Below are 20,680 nucleotides of genomic sequence, written 5' to 3' on the forward strand. Positions count from 1 at the left end.
TACATTGTGTAATTATGTAAATATCATTGATAACTGAACCTATAGCTAGAAATTTGCCACTAGACTCAAAGAAAATCGCAACACATTGAGTATTCATTGCCTTAGACAAACGAAGCACATGTCGAATGAAATACAATCGTATACAAAAGTATAGTATCTATGCTGGCAAACTGGACCCTCTATGGTCGGCCAACTCCCCTGGCCATGCAGCTACATTCTTTTTAGGCCAAGTTGTACTATTTATTCGGCCTGCAAAAGAGTCTGGTGTGGAGACTAACAAAACTACATGTACTTCTTACTACTGTATAGAATTGAAGCTCGGATCTATTGAACCGTAATCCCTAGGGGAGCTACAACTCGTACTTCTTTCAAAATCTTTGGCCTTTGTCAGGTAAGTCTTGTACTTGTATCGGCTGGCCAGGACCCAGAACAGACCCAGGTCCAGGAACATCAGCCCCGCTAGGAAGAAGTGGAACCTGAAAAAAGTGAAATCATAATTTGATTTCTTGCTAATGTAATTACCATTATTTATTTATGTCAAACCTGGGCCGCGATAACGTTCGATACGGGTGTTCCGGCCCGTGTGATAACTAGCGGTACGGCCCGGGGTTCTATTTTTATCTTACGGGCTTCCATATGTTCCATGGAATACGTCGAACGCGTTTCGCGCGCACCGAGTGCGCCGCTTTCGAAACTTCGAACACCGAATACAGATGTTGGAATTGACGCCGTTACAAGGAAACTACTAAGGTTTCAGGCCTCCCCCGGCATATTTGTGCATTTTTATTATTTGCTTAAAATATGTATTTCGTTGTATATGTGCAAATAAACAAAAATTATAATTCTAAATTCAAAATAGATAAAAAAAATCAGACCTTTCGGCGTGGCTGTTGTTCAGGTTGATGTTCAGGTCACGAGGACTGCCGATGCCTTCAATCGTGACTTAGGGAGAGAGGGAAGGCATGGTTATTGCATGTATTTATTTATTTGACCAAATAGAACACGACCCTGCTCCAGTGTCCTCAGGTGACTCCATACGGAACACATGTTGGCTATATGATAATAGCGTTAATGGCCCGCCCTTTCTCGGTGAATATGGTGTGATAAAGCCTTGTCAGTTGCTATAACCACCTCATAAAGCTGCGCTCACTCGGTGGCTTGATTCGGTGGTTATAGCAACTGACAAGGCTTTATCACACTATATTCACCTCGGGGCGGGTCATTAACCCTTAAATGAATAATGAAATCCAATACAAAGTAAAATACACAAGCAAGTAACTAACAAAAACCATGAATAGAAATAACAAAGCCCCTGTGCTGAGTACATTAAAAGAATACACACAATGTGTGTGTGTGTGTGTGTGTGTGTGTGTCTGTGTACGTTTAAGTATCCGTGCACTGATTTTGTTGTATTGCACAGAAAGGGCTTCCTGTAATCATTGAGCTTGATATATGCACGAGTTTATAACGCTTTCGACAGAAGTGCTGATACTTACTGTTAAACGCCGATGATATCCCGATGCTGAGGTAGGTTCCGAGACCGAACATCAGCAGGAATAACCCCATCACTGTGCCCTTCATGCGCCGGGGAGCCTGCGTGTAGGCGAAGTGGAACCCTGGCAGGGAAAGAAAGACGAAATTGGACATTTGAGATATCTTATTCAAAAATATTCTTGTGGTTGTAATTTCCTTCCACTTTTCAAGATATTCCTGCCGTATTTAACCCCATCACTGTGCACGTGCCCTTTATGCGCCTGGAAGCCTATTTGACAGATCTCCATTAGTGAGTACAGCGTGTATTACACTAGCCTTCCTGGAGTCATAAAAGTTACAAACACATTAAAGTCAAACACATTGACACCTTATCGTTACACACTATCGTTATTATGCTTAAACCCCACCTGTGACGACAGCCATGATCTCGCTGAGGCCGCTGAGGAAGAACTGAGGTACCTGTATGAAGACGGAGAGGTCCGTGGCGTTGTACACCTTGTGGAAAAGAACAAGAAATAGCCATGCCTTCAAGTACCAGTCTGGGAGTTATCAATCAAGGATTGAGGCGCTCATTCATTCATTCCTAGAATTATCGCAGAGTGGAACTCGCTGTCACCAAGTACAGTATGGGCATTACCGTTAGATAGCTTTGAACAATGTTTAGAGGTAGATGTTCAAGGGTAACACCCAGCTGGTGTGTTACACCAAAAGGCGGTTATACAGGCTATAAAGTTACAGACACAGGTTAGGTGTAACAAGTCTTTCGATGTAATGTAGAAAGCTGCCGCCGCGCCGTGTGCCTGTCAAGTTGGTGTGTTACACCGAAGGGCGGTTATACCGGCTATACAGATACAGGTACAGCGTACAGACCTGCCCGCTGATGTTCTGGTGCACCACCCGGCCCTGCTGGTGGACCGTCCCGCGGTACACCTCAACCGCTCCGGCTGCAGTCACGGATAACATGGACAGAAACATCCCAACACCTAAGGTGGGGAAAGTACGATGATAAACTTTATTCCAACACAAAGGGTACACAAGAATCAAATTTTCAACGATCATTGTTGCCTTCATCAGGATAATCATTGAAAGGTACAGGAACATCATCGTGGGGCGTGTTTGGGAGGTCAAATCTGACCCAAATTCAACTCAAATTCGATTCGATCAGTACAGAAAAGGCCAGGGGCCAGGGTTTTCATGTATTTTTTCTGCCACAATCATACCGCTTAAATTAAGTGCTATGGTGTACTCCATTTTCATCCGACCGCTATGATTTTAAACTGCAATATTAAATGGCTATACAGTATTATTTTACATGTACGTAATCTCCAAGCAGATCTTTCGGTTGGGTGGCAAAAGACAGTATCCATTGGCCATCCTGTATCCATTGGCCATCCTGTATCCATTGGCCGTCCTGTATCCATTGGCCGTCCTGTATCCAACAGACACTCCTCTGGCCACGCGCCAATGGATACTGTCTTGCCACCGAAAGATCTGCTTGGAGATTACGTGTACGTCCCCATGCGCTGTAGGTATGTGGGCCGCCAGCCCGCCCGGCTGAGACACGGGCACACCACCCGGTCCATGAGCGGGACCATCAGCAGGATGCTGAGAACCAACAAATTAAATTGGTGTGGCCTAAAGTACACGTACCCATGCGCTGTAGGTAGGTGGGCCGCCAGCCCACCCTGCTGAGACACGGGTACACCACCCGGTCCATGAGCGGCACCATCAGCAGGAGGCACCTTTCTAGTTATGATAATGATCATAATTTTACGTCTACGTACCCATGCGCTGCAGGTAGGTGGGCCGCCAGCCGACCCTGCTGAGACACGGGTACACCACCAGGTCCATGAGCGGCACCATCAGCAGGAGGCACCTTTCTAGTTATTATAATGATCATAATTTTATGTCTACGTTATAATAATATTTCTAGTTATAATAATGATCATAATTTTACGTGTACGTACCCATGCGTTGTAGGTATGTGGGCCGCCAGCCCACCTTGCTGAGACACGGGTACACCACCAGGTCCATGAGCGGCACCATCAGCAGGATACTGACAGGGTTGATCAGGGACACGATGATTGTGGAGAAGAAATAGTCGTCTTTGTCGAGCGTCGGGAGCCTCAAGTAACGGCTCTGGATCCGGTATGTTGTGGACATCTGAAGAATAAAATAATATGTGAAATTTTAATATTTAATATGAAATATTTATTGTGAAAAGTTTGGATCCAAGACAAAGAATAGTTCTAACTTAGCTAATTAGAGCTTTCGACCAGTCACTGTCTCTGGTCTTCTTCAGTAGACTGACCCAGTGGGGCTCACCACGTGGCTTCTTTGACCAGTGTTGATGTCACATTTCAGAGAAGCCACAAGTCTCACTGGGTCAGTCTGCTGAGGAAGACCAGAGTGACTGGTCGAAAGCTCTAGGTGAGAACCATTCTTTGTGAGGGATCCAAAGTTCTAACTTTAAACATGTAACTACCAACACGGATAAACTTTGAGAGTAAAATGACTGCACACCATTTGTACAGGGTACAAAGAATGGCATCTACTGGAACGGGGGTTACTACAATTTCATAAGGCTAACCTAACTAATACAAGAGTGTGCGGCTAGTATAGGATGAGCTTCTACAATAATTCATTGCAGGAATTTCTAACGTCTAAATAGGCATGCCTTCAAGTACCAGAGGCATCAACACAGGATTGAGATGTTCCAAAATTCACTTTTGTAAGGAAATGGAGAAAGAAAGTCGAAACGTACCTGACAGTAGAGGGTGAAGTACACCAGCATGGTGAGAAATATTCCCAGGATGCTCAGCAGCTGTTTTATGTCGTCCACTTCCTCATCCGGGTATCTTCCTCCTCTGCTACGTTTGGCCCTGGAAGAAGCCAGGACAATGATGTGAAGAGCTGTGATCATTTTCTACATATTGAATGCTCAGTACGCAACTTTTTTGGCTTTTTTCTAAACCTTCGGCCTAGTCCGCAGTAAATATGAGATTACATGCCGCCAAGGGGGCCAAAATCTAATATTTCTACGTCTCATCAATACCTTATCACCTAATAAGTTTCATGACAATCCATCCAAAGCTTTTCGAATTATAGAACCACACACACACACACACACACACACACACACACACACACACACACACACACACGCACGCACGCACGCAGACTCACATATACACAGTACAAGGGCTACCGAAAAAATAAGTTAATCAATGATATATAGAGTCATTAAGCACCAACATTGCGCTCGGTAAGACAGGAAGAACCTTACCTGTCCAGCCACCTCAACAGATCCCTGTCTTGTGTGTTGTTATCACCGGATCCGGAATTGTTGTAGGACTCGTCCCTCGTTCTAGACACGTGCCTGTTCTGTTGACTGGTGTCTGGTCGATTGCTCACTATCCCGATTAAGATCTTAAACACTTGTTCTGAAAAAAAAAAGGAAATTATAATTTTTGTATGCTTTTTCTGCGCCTACTGGAAAATACATTTAGTACTATTCACAATGAAGGTTAGACATACGTGTAGTAGATATTACGTGATACAAAATAACCCAGGCAATAAATTCTCGGACGAATCTTCAGAAAATCCATCCAACCACTCGATGCATCCTGTAAGCATTGCACAGAAAGAAATCCTCCTATAATGATTGAGTTTGACATATTAAGCATATAACACTGAATACGTCTAGAAGCTATGCATCTACACTGCACAAATCCAACTTTTTACGCACACCTTAAAGCATGCGAAGAAACCGTCTCTCTCCGGCAAAACCGTCCCTCAGCGGCATAACTCGCGTCGCTCCCCGAAAAAAATTACTAGTAACGCCGCCGCATCAGAAGTCTGCGAAAGAGGTTAGTAGTAGATCACGATACGGCAGAACATATAGTTCAGTAGACGAACCTTTCTGCGGCTCTTGTCGGTAACGCTTGTATCCTGACGCAAAGAAAATGGCGGCCAGAGCCACAGCCACACTGATAGCTGCGTAGCCGTAGACGTGGTGGTCTGTCTGGTACAGGTAGTACGTCACTAGTGTGTAGGCAATGACGGAGCCAAAGTTTCTGCACCAGTAGTACCTGCAAACACACATAATATTTGATTAATGTTGGTGACTTCTGTACTTATATTTTTGTGATTTCTGGTGTCTTATAAGCCCATATAGGCTGGGCGACAAAGACTTGTCGCAAGACGCGATAATAAAATTTCATCATTCATTCATTTCCCTTTCATTCATTCATTCATTCATTCATTCATTCATTCATTCATTCATTCATTCATTCATTCATTCATTCATTCATTCATTCATTCATTCACACACATAAGAAACACTTTATCGCACAACAATATTTCTCTTTTTTTTCCGGAATCATTCATACATATTGTTACCGAGCGTTGAAAGGACTACACAGGAAAGATAGGAGGAAAAGAAACAAATTTTCAAACACAGACATGTTCTTACCAAAGGAAGTACCGATGGACTTTTCTCTCCTGCTCAGTCTCGTCCCCAGTGTCCCTGAACTGCTCGGCTCCGTATAGGCCCAGGTTGGACTGGCTGCCTCCCGTTCCCAGGACCACCAGGCACAGCCCCGTGACGTATAGAGCTGGGACCGAGGTCTCTTCATGGCTAGTGGCGTCACACGCTTGGGCAGACCCGACGAGAAACAGGGTTCCTAGAATCACATGTGTATCATGGATTATACAATAATTTATTGTGTTATAGAAAAATACTGACGTTTTGAGCCTTTCTAGTGGTCAGACCTTATTTTTGCCGAATTCCACCATCTAACCCCCTTTGTTACTTCATGCTATAACATCCGTGTCAATAATATCACCAGGGTCCATAATATGGCCACCTTGAGAAACAGTGTGCTTAAAGATATTTTACTGTAACATACTTTTGGTATGCACTCCTGCACACCTCAAATGTACATACCTAGGGTATGTTGCAGTAAAAATATCTTTAAGCACACTTTTTCTCAAGGTGGCGATATTATGGACCCTGGTGATATTATGGACACAGATGTTATATAAATTCAACTTCATTCCAGAAGGCAATAACCCTTACAAATAGGTAAATATATCAGAGAATGTTTAGACCTTGGAACAAGTAGTATAACTTTCCTTCATCCATAGTCTTGTACGTAGGTCAATTCTTTTGTTACCCACGTTTCTGTCTGTCTGTATACTATTAGGTTCAGTTATAGACATAAGTCGTGTACTTTTGTTGTGTCAATTAAGTTCTCAGCCCTGGTGCAGGCTAGTCACACAGTAGTGAAAACCGACCTGCGGTGTAGAAGACAAGACTGGACAGTATCGCAGAAAACCTTCTCAAAGTGGTGTCAGCCAGCCAGCCGCCGACTATGTTCATCGCGTAAGGGAAGACTTAGACTGTCTAAGTAGGTGACTCTCACCTACTTAGACAATCTAGGTACATGTAGCAATACAAACCTGCATGATACCGACGAGCTACGAAGAGCCACTGTGGAGGACAAAGTGCTATGGAGGAGGCTTTTTGGACCCGGAGCTCGAAGTAGGTGAGTAACGTCATTACTATTCATAGTATTATTAGTGAAAACCTACCTGCGGTGTAGAAGACAAGACTGGACAGGATCGCTGAGAACCTCCTCAAAGTGGTGTCAGCCAGCCACCCACCGACTATGTTCATCGCGTAAGGGAAGACTTTAATAGACTGTCTACGTAGGTGACTCTCACCTACTTAGACAATCTCAGTACATGCAGCAATACAAACCTGCATGATACCGACGAGTTACGAAGAGCCACGGAGGATTAAGTGCTATGGAGGAGGCTTTTTGGACTTGAGCTCGAACTAAGTGAGTAACGTTATAATTAATAGTAACGTTATTATTAGTGAAAACCAACCTGCGGTGTAGAAGACAAGACTGGACAGTATCGCTGAGAACCTCCTCAGTGTGGTGTCGGCCAGCCACCCACCGACTATGTTCATCGCGTAAGGGAAGACTTTAATAGACTGTCTACGTAGGTGACTCTCACCTACTTAGACAATCTCAGTACATGCAGCAATACAAACCTGCATGATACCGACGAGTTACGAAGAGCCATGGAGCACAAAGTGCTATGGAGGAGGCTTTTTGGACCGGGAGCTCGAACTAAGAGAGTAACGTTACTATTCATAGTATTATTAGTGAAAACCTACCTGCGGTGTAGAAGACAAGACTAGACAGTATCGCCGAGAACCTCCTCAAAGTGGTATCGGCCAGCCAGCCGCCGACTATGTTCATGGCATAGGCGAAACCCGAGAAGATCCAGGTGAACTTCAAGGGATCGTGATACTTGGCGGGAAAACACTGCAGCTCGCAGAAGATCTCCATGTTGTCCGAGATTCCAAAGAACGCGGCGCGTTCGAACAGTTCGGTGAGCATGACGCAAGCCACCGCCCATTTGGACGCCGAAGCGCCGGGCTGGAGGGTCGCTGGTAGCGGTAGGAGGGGCGTCTGGCTCTCCATGCGTCTATTCGAGAGTCCACGTCTAAAGGGGTGCCAGAGTATACAGTGCAATTTTACGGAATACAGTGCAATCGTATTAGTATACAGTGCAATTTTACTAGTATATTAAAGTCCACGTCTAAAGAGGGGTGCCAGAGTATACAGTACAATTTTACGGAATACAGTACAATCGTATTAGTATACAGTGCAATTTTACGGAATACAGTGCAATTGTATTAGTATACAGTGCAATTTTACGGAATACAGTGCAATCGTATTAGTATACAGTGCAATTTTACGGAATACATTAGTATACAGTGCAATTTTACGGAATGCAGTACAATCGTATATTAGTGTACAGTGCAATTTTACGGAATACAGTGCAATCGTATTTAGTATACAGTGCAAGTTTACCGAATACAGTACAATTGTATTAGTATACAGTGCAATTTTACGGAATACGGTACAATCGTATATAGTATACAGTGCAAGTTTACGGAATACAGTGCAATCGTATTAGTATACAGTGCAAGTTTACGGAATACGGTACAATCGTATTAGTATACAGTGCAATTTTACGGAATACAGTATAATTGTATTAGTATACAGTGCAATTTTACGGAATACAGTACAATTGTATTAGTATACAGTGCAATTTTACGGAATACAGTACAATCGTATTAGTATACAGTGCAATTTTACGGAATACAGTGCAACTGTATTAGTATACAGTGCAATTTTACGGAATACAGTACAATAATGTATTAGTATACAGTGCAATTTTACGGAATACAGTGCAATCGTATTAGTATACAATTTTACTAATATATTAAATTGCACTGTATACTAGTAAAATTGCACTGTATAGTCTGGCACCCCTGGTCTACCGAAAAAAAATAGACGTCAAAACAGGGATAAGAACAATCTAGAGATACAATTTGACTCTGAACTAAAGCTGAACCATGCCCAAACCAGCACCAAGAGACCACGTCAAGCAAGATATTAAGACGTTAAACATTAGAACAACAAAAACAACTCGATTCGATACTCACAGTGGCGGAAAACAGGTTAAAAACGAACGTTTGCACAGTTATTTATCAGCAAAGTCCATCTTTTTCCCTTGTCAAGCCATGGTTTGAGAATTATAACGTCTTAACTGAATCCGGGTGGGAGTAGCATCTCATCACTTCGACAGACTTCCGGGTTTGGGACCTTTGACCTCACGTGAGGGATGGTACATTGTGCGTCCGGGGGAGGGCATGCACATTGCACAAGAATCAATCAATCAATCATTGCTGGGTTTCGCACTAAGCCGACTTGAACAGGCACTTACAGTGTTTGTTTGTCCTACACTAGGGACGGGAATAAAGCATACGGAATACGCAGCACACCCTATAGGCTAGCCGTGGCGACTCTTGACTCGGGCTTACATTGCATTACCCTCAGCAAGAGTCGTGGAAAGATCCATTGGCAGAACTGCACATTTCCCGTTGGCTGCTCGATGCTCCGTTTTTGACCCGGTTTTTTGCTGTCCCGAGCTTCCCTACAATATAACTCCACAATTGGCCGGGTTGCCGATGTTCAGATCGGCCTAAATATTCCACAGCGCGACGGGAAAGTACTAAAATAGCTAGTCGGTACATCCGCGCCGCCATTTTGGATATAGTCGGGAATGTCCGCTACCGCCGTCGGGAACGCTCGGTAGCGCCACGATTACCGAAGCGGGACCGAAAACTCTCCGATCATAACCGGAAAGCCTACCGAGCGTTCCCGACGGCGGTAGCGGACATTCCCGACTATATCCAAAATGGCGGCGCGGATGTACCGACTAGCTATTTTAGTACTTTCCCGTCGCGCTGTGGAATATTTAGGCCGATCTGAACATCGGCAACCCGGCCAATTGTGGAGTTATATTGTAGGGAAGCTCGGGACAGCAAAAAAACGGGTCAAAAACGGAGCATCGAGCAGCCAACGGGAAATGTGCAGTTCTGCCAATGGATCTTTCCACGACTCTTGCTGAGGGTAATGCAATGTAAGCCCGAGTCAAGAGTCGCCACGGCTACCTATAGGCATTCTCTAATAACATTAGGTGACCCTCCCCCTCCTAACTACGTGAGTAGGAGTCACATGACGACCGTGTGCCTGGCAACTAGCCTCTGCCAGGCCTGGGGAGGCGGCTGGAAAGAGTAGAAATCGGCCAAATAGAGAGATAAGCATGCCAAGGGAGTTTGTCCGTTGAGAGAACAGTTCGCCGCACCCCAAGCCTGTCGGGAGTCGCCAAGCAATAAAAGTGTAATTTAGCTACGTGGCACCTATAAGATAGCGATTAGTAGACTTCAAAAGTGTAATTTAGCTACGTGGCACCTATAAGATAGCGATTAGTAGACTTCAAAGAAATGGCGACTCCCGACAGGCTTGGGGTGCGGCGAACTGTTATCTCAACGGACAAACTCCCTTGGCATGCTTTAATTATCTCTCTATTTGGCCGATTTCTACTCTTTCCAGCCGCCTCCCCAAGCCTGGCAGAGGCTACATGGCAACCACCGGCTCTTATCTTTTATCTCCTCACCTTTGCGCACGTGATGCAATGTTACTTAGGTCTAGCCTCCACCAGGCCTAAACCTTAGGGATTTTGGATGGTAGAATTCGGGGGAAAAGGTCAATTGGCGAGTGGCAAGAGGGTAGTAGCAAGTTTTTTAAGGATGACATCAACGCGCGCATTAATTTTCGCCTAATTTTGGAAAAAAAAGTAATTTTGTTAGTTTGGCAGCTGTCAAGATACCGAAAATTGGCAATTATATCTGCTCAGGAGGGTTATTATTGGTAGATATTTGTTGCCTTTATCCCCTGTTAAGCCATGTTGATTTAATTATATGGATGACATCCTCTGGGAACCCCAAAACTAACGCGAGCGTGCGAATAAAAAAAAGAGTATGGTATGGCGGATAATCTACTCTTCAAATTCATTTCTGTGCATTTTCGTCTTTTTTGTTTGATATTCTACGACATTGGTATCGTTTTCCAATTTTTTTGTGCAACTTAAGGTATATATTACTAATTTTCCAACTACTTGCTACGATTTACAGTATGGTTGAAAACTTCTTTTTTTTTTTTAAACAGCCGAAAATTCATGCGCGCGCGGATGTCATCCGTATAATCAAATCAACATGGCCTTACCCACACACAAAAATAAAACATAGTCATCGCGAGGAAACGTTAACTGTACTATACTTCCACCGCTCAAGGCCGTCGTCTTTAAAATTGTTTTGCTGAGTAAAAATCTCAACGTCACGACTGGCGTGCGCACCGGAAGTGAAACACCAATAAACCCTGCCAGCGCCCGAAACCGGCAGTACAGTTTCGCCGGCAGCCAGTCACTTTCACAATCGTGCAGTTTCGCATTCTGGGAAGGATTATTATAGCGCCCGATCAAACAACAACATGGCGACGGTACAACAAGATGATCAGCAAAATGTCGGGCGGTTTCCCCGCTTCTACAAGACGAGTCTAATCATCGGCCTGAGCGAACTGTGCGAAAGGGTGGCGTACTACGGGATAGTGTCCAACATGGCACTGTTTACCACCTCACTATGCTTCCCCCGGCTGTACCACGAGCCCACAACATTCACCTACATCTTTACGGGTTTGTTTGTTTGTTTTACCAAGAAGGTTATGTTTTCGGTGGCGTGTCAGTTTGTGTGTGTGTGTGTGTGTGTGTGTGTGTGTGTGTGTGTGTGTGTGTGTGTGTGTGTGTGTGTGTGTGTGTGTGTGTGTGTGTGTGTGTGTGTGTGTGTGTGTGTGTGTGTCCGTGTGTGTGTGTGCGTGTGTATGTGTCTGTGTGTGTGTGTGTGTGTGTGTGTCTGTGTGTCTGTGTGTATGAGTGTGTCTGTGTGTCCGTCTGTAAACAAGATAACTGAAGAAGGCTTGGATGGATTGTCCTGATATTTGGTGGGTAAATGAGACCTCGAAATAATTAGATTTTTGGCGGCTTGTTTTGTTTTGTTTGTTTGTTTGTTTTATTTTGCAAAGAGTAAATAATGAGCATGTAGTAAATTGGGAATATAGTAAAATTAGTATGAACATAACAAAAGAGAGTAGTTTGAGCAAACGTGGATATACTCAGAGGGGGAAGATAAAAAGCTTTGATGGCTAGCTTGCCCTGGAACTTCCACCGACATTTGACAGATAACCTTTATTGTACGAGTACATTTGTGCCCTATCGGGCAAAGTACAGGCAAGCAGATTCAAAGGTATATGTTGTAGTACAAGCAGAACTACTGATACTAATCTAACAATATTAGCTCTAAAACCACTCTTATACAGAGGTTCGGCTTCTGTATTAGAGTAGTTTTAGAACTGATGTTACTGTACTTTTACTTTTGGGGACTGACAACACATCAGTACACGGGTCATCAAGGCAGTCGAAACTGGCAGTAGATGACCCACAAATACAGACGTTATACACACATAGATAAAGAAACCTAACTGCAAAGTACCAAACAAGAAATAATGTTAACATCCTTAAATGTTAGATTAGTATCAGTAGTCCTGTTATAACCCTGTCCTTAGGTTTCGCCTACGTGCTGACTATTGTCGGAGGCTGGCTGGCGGACGCCGTACTCAGTCGCTTCTGGACCATTCTAGGCAGCCTGGGGGTGTACTTTGTGGGTGAGTGGTTGCCTCACACTTTTCCATAGCCTCCGTTGCAGGCGCTAGGCTTATAGAACTGGGGGTTTGGTGATCTTCGGCTGTTTTCTGATCATCCCGGTTCTAAAAAACGGGGGTGATTCAACCAGGCGGCTATGTTGTCTATATGCAATCAGAAAATGGCACATAAAAGCTCCTAAAGACCCAGAAGACCCCCCAAACCCCCAGTTTTGGGCATGCTATGGAGGCTAACTTTTCCCAGACAAATTAAGCCGCCATGATGTTATGACTGGTATAGGGCGGGAGATGTCACTGATTCATCCATACATTGTTATCGCACTGTAGAAAAATTCATATTCCTTATGCAACTAGACAAACGTTCCCTCGAAAAAACAGATCACTTCTTTTATTTCTACAATAACTGAAAAGCGAGAAGTTGAATTTATGTAACGATATCTGGTTTCATTTTGTTTATATTATAAAGCTGTATCTGTTCATGGTTGTCTGGTGGTTGGCTGGTGGTCGGGACTCGGTAGGTCGGGGCGTGCATGGTTGGCAGTCCAATTTTGACTCAAATTTATCTCAAACTTGATTCGATTCGTACAGAAAGGCAGGCGTGGCCTAAATATGGTCTATGCGACTGCTCCCGAACTTCAGTCAAACTTGGTCGGCTGGTGTTTGGGGAAAGGTTCTGAGTGTGTGACAGGGATTTACATGTACATAATGCATTGTAGCAGATAAGGAAGTGTGGCCTTGTGATTGTGACTAACCTGATGTGCGTGGGCGCCAATGGCTTAAGGCCATGGACTATCGCATGTCACAACATAAATGATCATGTTATTTCTCCCTCAACGGCCTCAGACCCCTTTCACTTTTGCATTTCAGCCAACATGTCATTTATTAACCCATTGCAAACACCTGATATCGGATTCACACAGTCGCATTTGTTTGCGCACCTGTGCGATTATTCTAGTCTCTTACATCAGACTTTTTGCAGACTAATAAATAGTAGAAATCGGCAAAAAAAAAAGGAATATAACTCGCCAGGGGAGTTAGCCGGCCATGGAGGGTCCAATATGCCTGCACGACCAACTCCCTTGGTCAGTTATATTCGTTGTAGGCCGATTTCTACTTTTTATTCAACCTGCAAAGAAGTCTGGTGGAGACCAAGATTATTCATGTACAAAACTTCATCGCGTGATGAAGGAACGCTAATTCCCCAAATGAGACGGGTGGTTAAACTTAGCTAATGTGATCCATGCGGCACGAAGACTTGATTATCTCTGGCAGTTTGAGGAACTTCCACCCACTCTACGCCTTTCCGTGGGCGTACTGTGAAGGGTTCGTGTCTTAATGATGTATAAAGGCATCCAATGCAATTTCAGGGCGGCAAACCAGAGTCAATTTTCTGGTCAATCTTTTAAGACAGTATACAGGTTGATTTAATCTCGTAGCATCTCATAGTATACTGATATTTCTGAGCCAGAAATGTGATGTCGCTGACGGAAAACGGTTGCTTGTTTTGTATCGTAGGCTGGTTCTTGCTATTTATGGGTGGGTCCAAAAGTAAAAGACTCCTTCCCTAGCTTATTTCGGGGTTAAGTTATTTCAAACGCTTGAAGCATGAAATGATGACAAAAAAATGTGTTAGGAAGTGGAAGAAAATGTCAGTATCAAAGATTTCCTCATCCAGAATATTTCTGTGTGCAAATTAAACGCTCACAACGCCTTGATCATAATTCCACAGGAACAGTGTTCTTGATTTTATCGTCGTACTTCTGTGGACACGACCAGCCGCCGGCTGTACCTGTGTCGCTGTACGTGACGGGTCTGTGTCTAGTGGCCGTGGGGACCGGAGGAAGCAAGTCCAACCTGGGTCTGTACGGTGCCGGACAGTTGGGGGACTTCAGCGAGAACCTGAACCGACGACTCAAGGCGTACTTTCACTGGTGAGGAAATTAGGGCTCAAATCAACTCAAATCTTAATTCAAAATTAACTTCAAGCCTATGTGGGGTCGTGTGGCGTGGCGTGGCGTAGTGCTCGACTCGGAACCAAGAGGTCCCGGGTTCGAGTCCTGACATGCCAACGATCTTGTGTCCTTGGGAAAGGCACTTTACACAACTTTCCTCACTTCGCTCAGGTGAAAATGAGTATTGTATTGTCCCTTGTGTTGGTGGAGGCATTAACATAAGTTGAAAAAAACTTCAGTGTGCCGTCACCACGTCTTGTGATTACATGTTGGAATATTTTTAAAAACCTTTACGAACAGAAAAGCAAACCAACACACACACATTTCAAATTCAAAATTCATTTTTTACTGACGTATCAACATTACAGACGTATTACAGTGTTGTCTGAAAGTTGACCAATACATACATGTGATATTACGTTATGTCATTGTCAGGTACTATTGGTGCATCAATGTGGGAGCTGCCATCGCTGATTTAGGGGTGGCCTACCTACAAGAAATCAATTCCCTCCACGGCTATGTGGTCATCTGCCTGGCAGTATTCCTAGCCGGAGTCGTGTTTGTGATCGGGAAGCGATGGTACGCACCGGACGAAGAGAAAGGTATGCTCGTGATAATATTGAGATTGGGAAAGGCACTTTACACGACTTTCCTCACTTTAGACTTATTTAAGTGAAAATGAGTATTGTCCTGTCCTGTATTTGTACTCTGTGTTGGTGGCGGCATAAAATAAGCTGATATAACTTGAGCGTGCCGTCGCCATGTTTGGTCATAAAATGTTGGAATAAAAAAATATTGAGATCCTAATTATGCAAATGAAATTCTAATTTGCATAATCAATGCTTGCTGGTTATGCAAATTAATCCCCTCTACCATATACTACAGCATCTGTCATAAATATGTTTGGTGCCCCCTCCCCCCCTTCCAGAGGAGGTACTGAGTATTGTAGGGGGGATCCTCCGCGCCTCCCGGCATGCACAGCGGCCCCGGCAGCGTGCTTCCGGTGGATGGATGGAGCGCTGGCTCGACAGGTACTTACATTATATCAGCATTTGTTTATTTTTTTTCGTTCATTTTTATGTGCACATACATTAAACAAAAACAATACAGTATAAGTGAATATACTAATCGAACGAAACAGAATATAGAATAATTAACCTAAACAAAATGAATGTGCTGGAGGAGAAAAAGAAGCCTAAGGGCTTATCCTAGTCCTCCCCCATTTCAATTAAAAGCATAATAATAATAATAATAAGAAGAAGAAGAACGGTAAAAAGATCTAGAGAACATATGAAAAATAACAGTAAGTAAACACAGCAAAATTAAATGGTAATATTACAAACGAAGGAAATATTGAACAATACGATTTGGCGAAGAATGAAATTCAGGTAGTATGGAAGTTCATCTGAGCTGGTAAGTTACACAATGAAAATTAAACTAAAGAATTTGACTCACCGGAATTTTCGACCGAATCTCTCGGTCTCCATCAACTTCCTGACCCAAGTGCTGTAGACACGTGTGACGTCAGCGCTGGGTCAAAGTTCGTTGGAAGTCGGTCCCGCCCCCGTCTCGGTAGGTGTGCCCTGGCCTCCTTCACTCCTCTTGTAAAATAGTTGCGTCCGGTGTCTAGAAAGGGGGTCAACATTCTGAAAGATCATCAATACTGTTACGTCTTTGTTTCAGAAAAAAATTGACTGTGAACTGACTGTTCTTCACTCATTTTTATCTTTTCACTGATGATATTTTCAGGGCAAACGAAAGTCGCGCAGTAGAGGAAGTGGATGACGTAAAACAACTCTTCAGTCTGCTGTGGATTTTTCTGTGCCTCATCTTGTACTTTACACTGTATTCCCAGGTTAGTTATGTTTACCGAAGAGAAACATATTGCCTTTGCTCAGTTTCCTCTTCCTTAAACACATAAGGTCAATGACCTGGGCCAGACGTCTGTCACAATGGTAACTTGTGGTGTTGGGTTACATTGTGTAGCAGAACAGAGTTGGAGAGCCTGATTGGAATACATGAATGACTGTATTTGGCTTTGAGTAAGAATAAACAGAGTAGTGGTTTGTTGGACTAGACCAGGTGAAGGTAAATGTTATGCATTTGCTTTTCAAATGTTACCTTTCTAGTTTTCCTTTTATAGTTACCTTCATTTTATGTTTTTACGTAGCATGATAGAGATGTTGTCATCCATGGTTTTGTCGGCACGTCCTGTGCTTGAAAAGACGTTCGCAGCATCGGGCTGCTATAGTGTGCCTTGACAACTTTTATGTTTACCTTCGCAGAAGAGCATATTGTTTTTGCTCTGTTTCCTCTTCTTCTTCCTCTTCTTCTCCGAGCAAATAAGGTCAATGACCTGAACCAGACGTCTGTCGCCATGGTAACAGGTGTCGGGTTACATAATGCAATTTTATAGCAGGAAGAATTTAGACTTACCATATAAATGTGTTTGACTATGAATTAACACAGCAGACCATATGCGAAGGTAGACATTGTGCATTTGCTTTGGAAATACTACCTTTCTATATTATCTATAATATTTCAATATTATCTATAGTAACTGTTGTTTTCGTTATTCTAGATGCGCACCACCTTCCTGTTCCAAAGCCAGCGGCTCCGCCTACCGAAGTTCGGCGGTACTGAAGGGATGGACGGCGTCTTCCTGAATGTTTTCAACGCCGCGACCATTCTGCTGATGATTCCCGTCATGCACTGGCTGGTGTACCCCTGGATGGCACGGATGGGTCGCGAACTCACGTCTTTGGAGCGCATGGGTGGGTGCACATTGCTTTAGTGTTTGAAGTTTGGTGTGATAAACCTAACAGAAACGCATTAAACATAGATGTGCAAGAAGAGGCCTTAGAGCACATATACATGTACATGGAAACGCATTTTGTCCTTGAATGCTATAACCATGCTATCCTGCTTATAACAACTGAATGAGTGGACGCTATGCATTCAGGGTTATGTTATGCGACCAAACATTTTCTACATGAGTGGGCTTTATGCATCTATGATGGACATGGACATTATGCGACCTGATTTTTTTTAAATTTTCTAATTGCGTGTCCAGGGATCGGGATGCTCCTGTCTGTAGGCTCTATCGTGGCGGCCGCTCTGGTGGAAGTCTACCGCCGTCAGCAGGTTTGTTTGTTTGTTTGTTTGTTTGTTTTTATTGAGATCTCCATTAGTGAATACATTCACTATACTTCCTGGAGTCCACACAAAAAATACAAAATATATGAATGAATGACGAATGACCATTATTGCACATTTTTAGCACATGCCACACTGGGCTAAGTACAGGTCACATCAAAACAAGATGAACGGATACAGTTAACAGATACAAAAAGAAAGTGAACTATCGCTATATCAATTAAATACAACAACGGAATGCACTATCAATAGAATTAACATAAGACTAACGTAAACGGAACTCAATAATCAAAATAATTGAAGTCAAATAAACAACAAGCGATACAACAAAATATCTAGTCATTCATTATCCTGATGAAGGCGACAGTGGTCGTTGAAAATTTGATTTCTGTGTACTATTTGTGTTGGTATAAAGTTCAACATTTTACTAACAAAAATATATCTATTTGATTAACGTATAGAAGTTGATATGTCCAGGTGCAGGAAGGGAACTGCGTGACCCAGCACATCAGCAGACACACCATACAGGCTGCAGACATGACTGTGTTCGTACAGATCCCGCAGTTTTTACTCAGCGGCATGAGCGAAGTCATGACTATGGTTACAGGTACTTGTTTTTTGTCTATTCACTTTTTTCATTTATTCACCTTTTGCTTTGTTTGACTTCAGGTATAGAAGGAAAACATATTGTTTTTGCTCTGTTTCTTCCTCTTCTTCTTCTCCAAACAAAGTCAATGACCTGGCCTAGACGTCTGTCACCATGGTAATTAGCATTGTAGCAGACAGCCTGTAGTGTTGGGTTACATTTTGTAGTAGTTCATTATTAGTAGCTATAAAATGATACTGTACATCTTTGTTCTTCTGAAGTTCTTCGTTTTCTCTACAGGGTACTACTTCGCCTATACCCAGGCTCCTTTGCGGGCCAGAGGTACTGTGATGGGACTACTGCTACTTATGTGGGGACTGGGAAGTTACGTCAGCCTGGGACTGTCCTCTCTCTTCAACGCCATCAGTTGTGAGTAGCTATGTATAGCACATTTTACTTATTTATTTCAGTTTATATTATGTATTATAATGTGTGTCCAATTATAAACTGTAAGCTTAATGAAGTCTTGTTTAAAGTTGAAATTTTAGATCCAACACAAGAAAGTTCTCTCACCTAGAGCTTTTGACCAGTCACTCTGGTCTCCCTCAGTAGTATGACCCAGTGAGACTTGTCACGTGGCTTCTTTGATGTGTGACGTCAACATTGGGTCAAAGGTATCTGGTAGACGATGTCGGCCCCCGTCGCGGTTGAGTGAAGGGTGGTGGGCCCTGATGTAAATAGCCTCTTTCAGCCCTCTTAGGAAATATGCTTGTTCGTGGGGTCGTGTGGCGTAGCGGCAGAGTGCTTGACTCGGAACCAAGAGGTCCCGGGTTCGAGTCCTGACATGACATGCGATCTTGTGCCCTTGGGAAAGGCACTTTACACGGCTTTTCTTAAGTGAAAATGAGGATTGTCCTGTTGGGTATTTGTCCTCTATTTGCGTTGGTGACGGCATAAAATAAGTTGATATAACTTGAGTGTGCCGCCACCCTGTCTAGTCATGAAATGTTGATATATAAAAAAATATATATATTCTTGTTTCTGTATTTGCAGACAGGATGACCGGAAAGCGGTGGTTCCCGGTGGAACTGAATGACGGCCGTGCGGAATGGTTCTTCCTCTTCCTGGCCGTGTTCATGCTCCTCAACACCCTGTTCTTCGTCTTCCTCGCACAGCGGTACAAGTACAAGACGTACAAAAGGCGCCGCCTACTGTCCGACATCGGAACTGCAGCTGAGCAGACCTGAAACAACACTGCTGACCTCTAACCTCCTGACCTTGGCCTGGCTTAACGACACTGATTTACGGTTAATGATTTTGTTTTGACGCTTGGTTGTTTTGTAACGGTATGTATTGTTTAATGTGTTGGTTTCATTGTTTTCGTAACTTGTTGTCACAGGGCATTCCTGAAAAGCAGTGTTTTTAAATAGCACTGAGGTCTCTACCCTGTTTAAATAAAACAGAAATAAATAAATAAATCTATAAAGTTCTTCTGTAACTATAACTAAGTATAAGGAGGTTTAGAAGAAAGCTATATTGCAAGACATACAAATCGCGACGCCTTTTGGCCGAGATCGGAGCTGCAGCTGAGCAGACCTGATTATAATGGTTGTACTATATTAAGTTATTGTTGATATACATTATACTGTGTACAATTGTCATGCTATAAAGTTCGTCTATAACTAAGTGTAAGGAGGTTAAGAAGAAAGCTATATCATACAAATAGCGATGCCTATTGGCCGATATCGGAACTGCAGCGGAGCAGACCTGATTTTATTTTTTTAGCCTCTACCAGGCTTCGTGGGGGGCGGGCGGTTGGAAAGAGTAGAAATTTGCCAAATACAAAGTACAGTTTTCCGCAAACAAACTGTGAATCCTGGTAGAGGCTAATATTTTTGTACTTGTTCAATAGTTGTTGCTATATATTGTACCGTGTACAATGGTCGTGTTATAGAGGTTTTATTCTATAAGGAGTTAAGAAGAAAGCTATATCGCTGTCTGGCCTATTGTCAGCTTGGCGACACAGCAGAAAAACATCGGCATGGCTTACATGTCGACTACTTTCCTTCTGGAAAGTTGCACAGTTTACGAGAATTTTGTTGCAAGGCTTGGTTTATGCGCCAAAAATCAAAGTTACTCGTACGTAAATGTTCTTAGAGAGAAACGCCGAAACGCAGTAAATGTAGGACCTGGTGTGTATGTACTTGCATCGTTGTATTTATATCACACTAGGTTGAACACAACCCACGGGGTATTAAATGCCGACTTGTTGCAATAAATTGTTGTGACAGTTGTTCTTTTATTAGGAGAGGCGATGCTACTGAAAAATCTTTTAAACTTTGTGTACA

General features: G+C 43.2%; 2 protein-coding genes across 2 annotated transcripts; one reads left to right on the forward strand and one right to left on the reverse strand.

Annotated features, from left to right (window-relative positions):
- Positions 1 to 298: 298 nt before the first annotated feature.
- Positions 299 to 5,299, reverse strand: LOC109466615 (solute carrier family 15 member 4-like). The gene is made up of 9 exons (XM_019764346.1): positions 5,284 to 5,299; positions 4,781 to 4,937; positions 4,259 to 4,376; positions 3,462 to 3,657; positions 2,365 to 2,477; positions 1,902 to 1,989; positions 1,497 to 1,616; positions 876 to 942; positions 299 to 476 (listed from the first exon to the last, which is right to left on the reverse strand). Exons 1-9 carry the CDS (start codon positions 5,297 to 5,299, stop codon positions 299 to 301), a joined length of 1,053 nt encoding a protein of 350 aa, XP_019619905.1.
- Positions 5,300 to 11,325: 6,026 nt separating this feature from the next.
- LOC109466653 (solute carrier family 15 member 4-like) lies at positions 11,326 to 19,727 on the forward strand. Its single transcript, XM_019764385.1, has 11 exons — positions 11,326 to 11,616; positions 12,543 to 12,641; positions 14,368 to 14,569; positions 15,026 to 15,192; positions 15,519 to 15,621; positions 16,340 to 16,445; positions 17,172 to 17,364; positions 17,664 to 17,734; positions 18,224 to 18,353; positions 18,633 to 18,761; positions 19,386 to 19,727. The coding sequence occupies exons 1-11, from the start codon at positions 11,415 to 11,417 to the stop codon at positions 19,577 to 19,579; spliced, it is 1,596 nt and encodes a 531-aa protein (XP_019619944.1). The 5' UTR covers positions 11,326 to 11,414; the 3' UTR covers positions 19,580 to 19,727.
- Positions 19,728 to 20,680: the final 953 nt, after the last annotated feature.

This window comes from Branchiostoma belcheri, unplaced genomic scaffold (assembly GCF_001625305.1).
Source record: "Branchiostoma belcheri isolate BF01 breed outbred unplaced genomic scaffold, Haploidv18h27 scaffold17, whole genome shotgun sequence".
Taxonomy (NCBI): domain Eukaryota; kingdom Metazoa; phylum Chordata; class Leptocardii; order Amphioxiformes; family Branchiostomatidae; genus Branchiostoma; species Branchiostoma belcheri.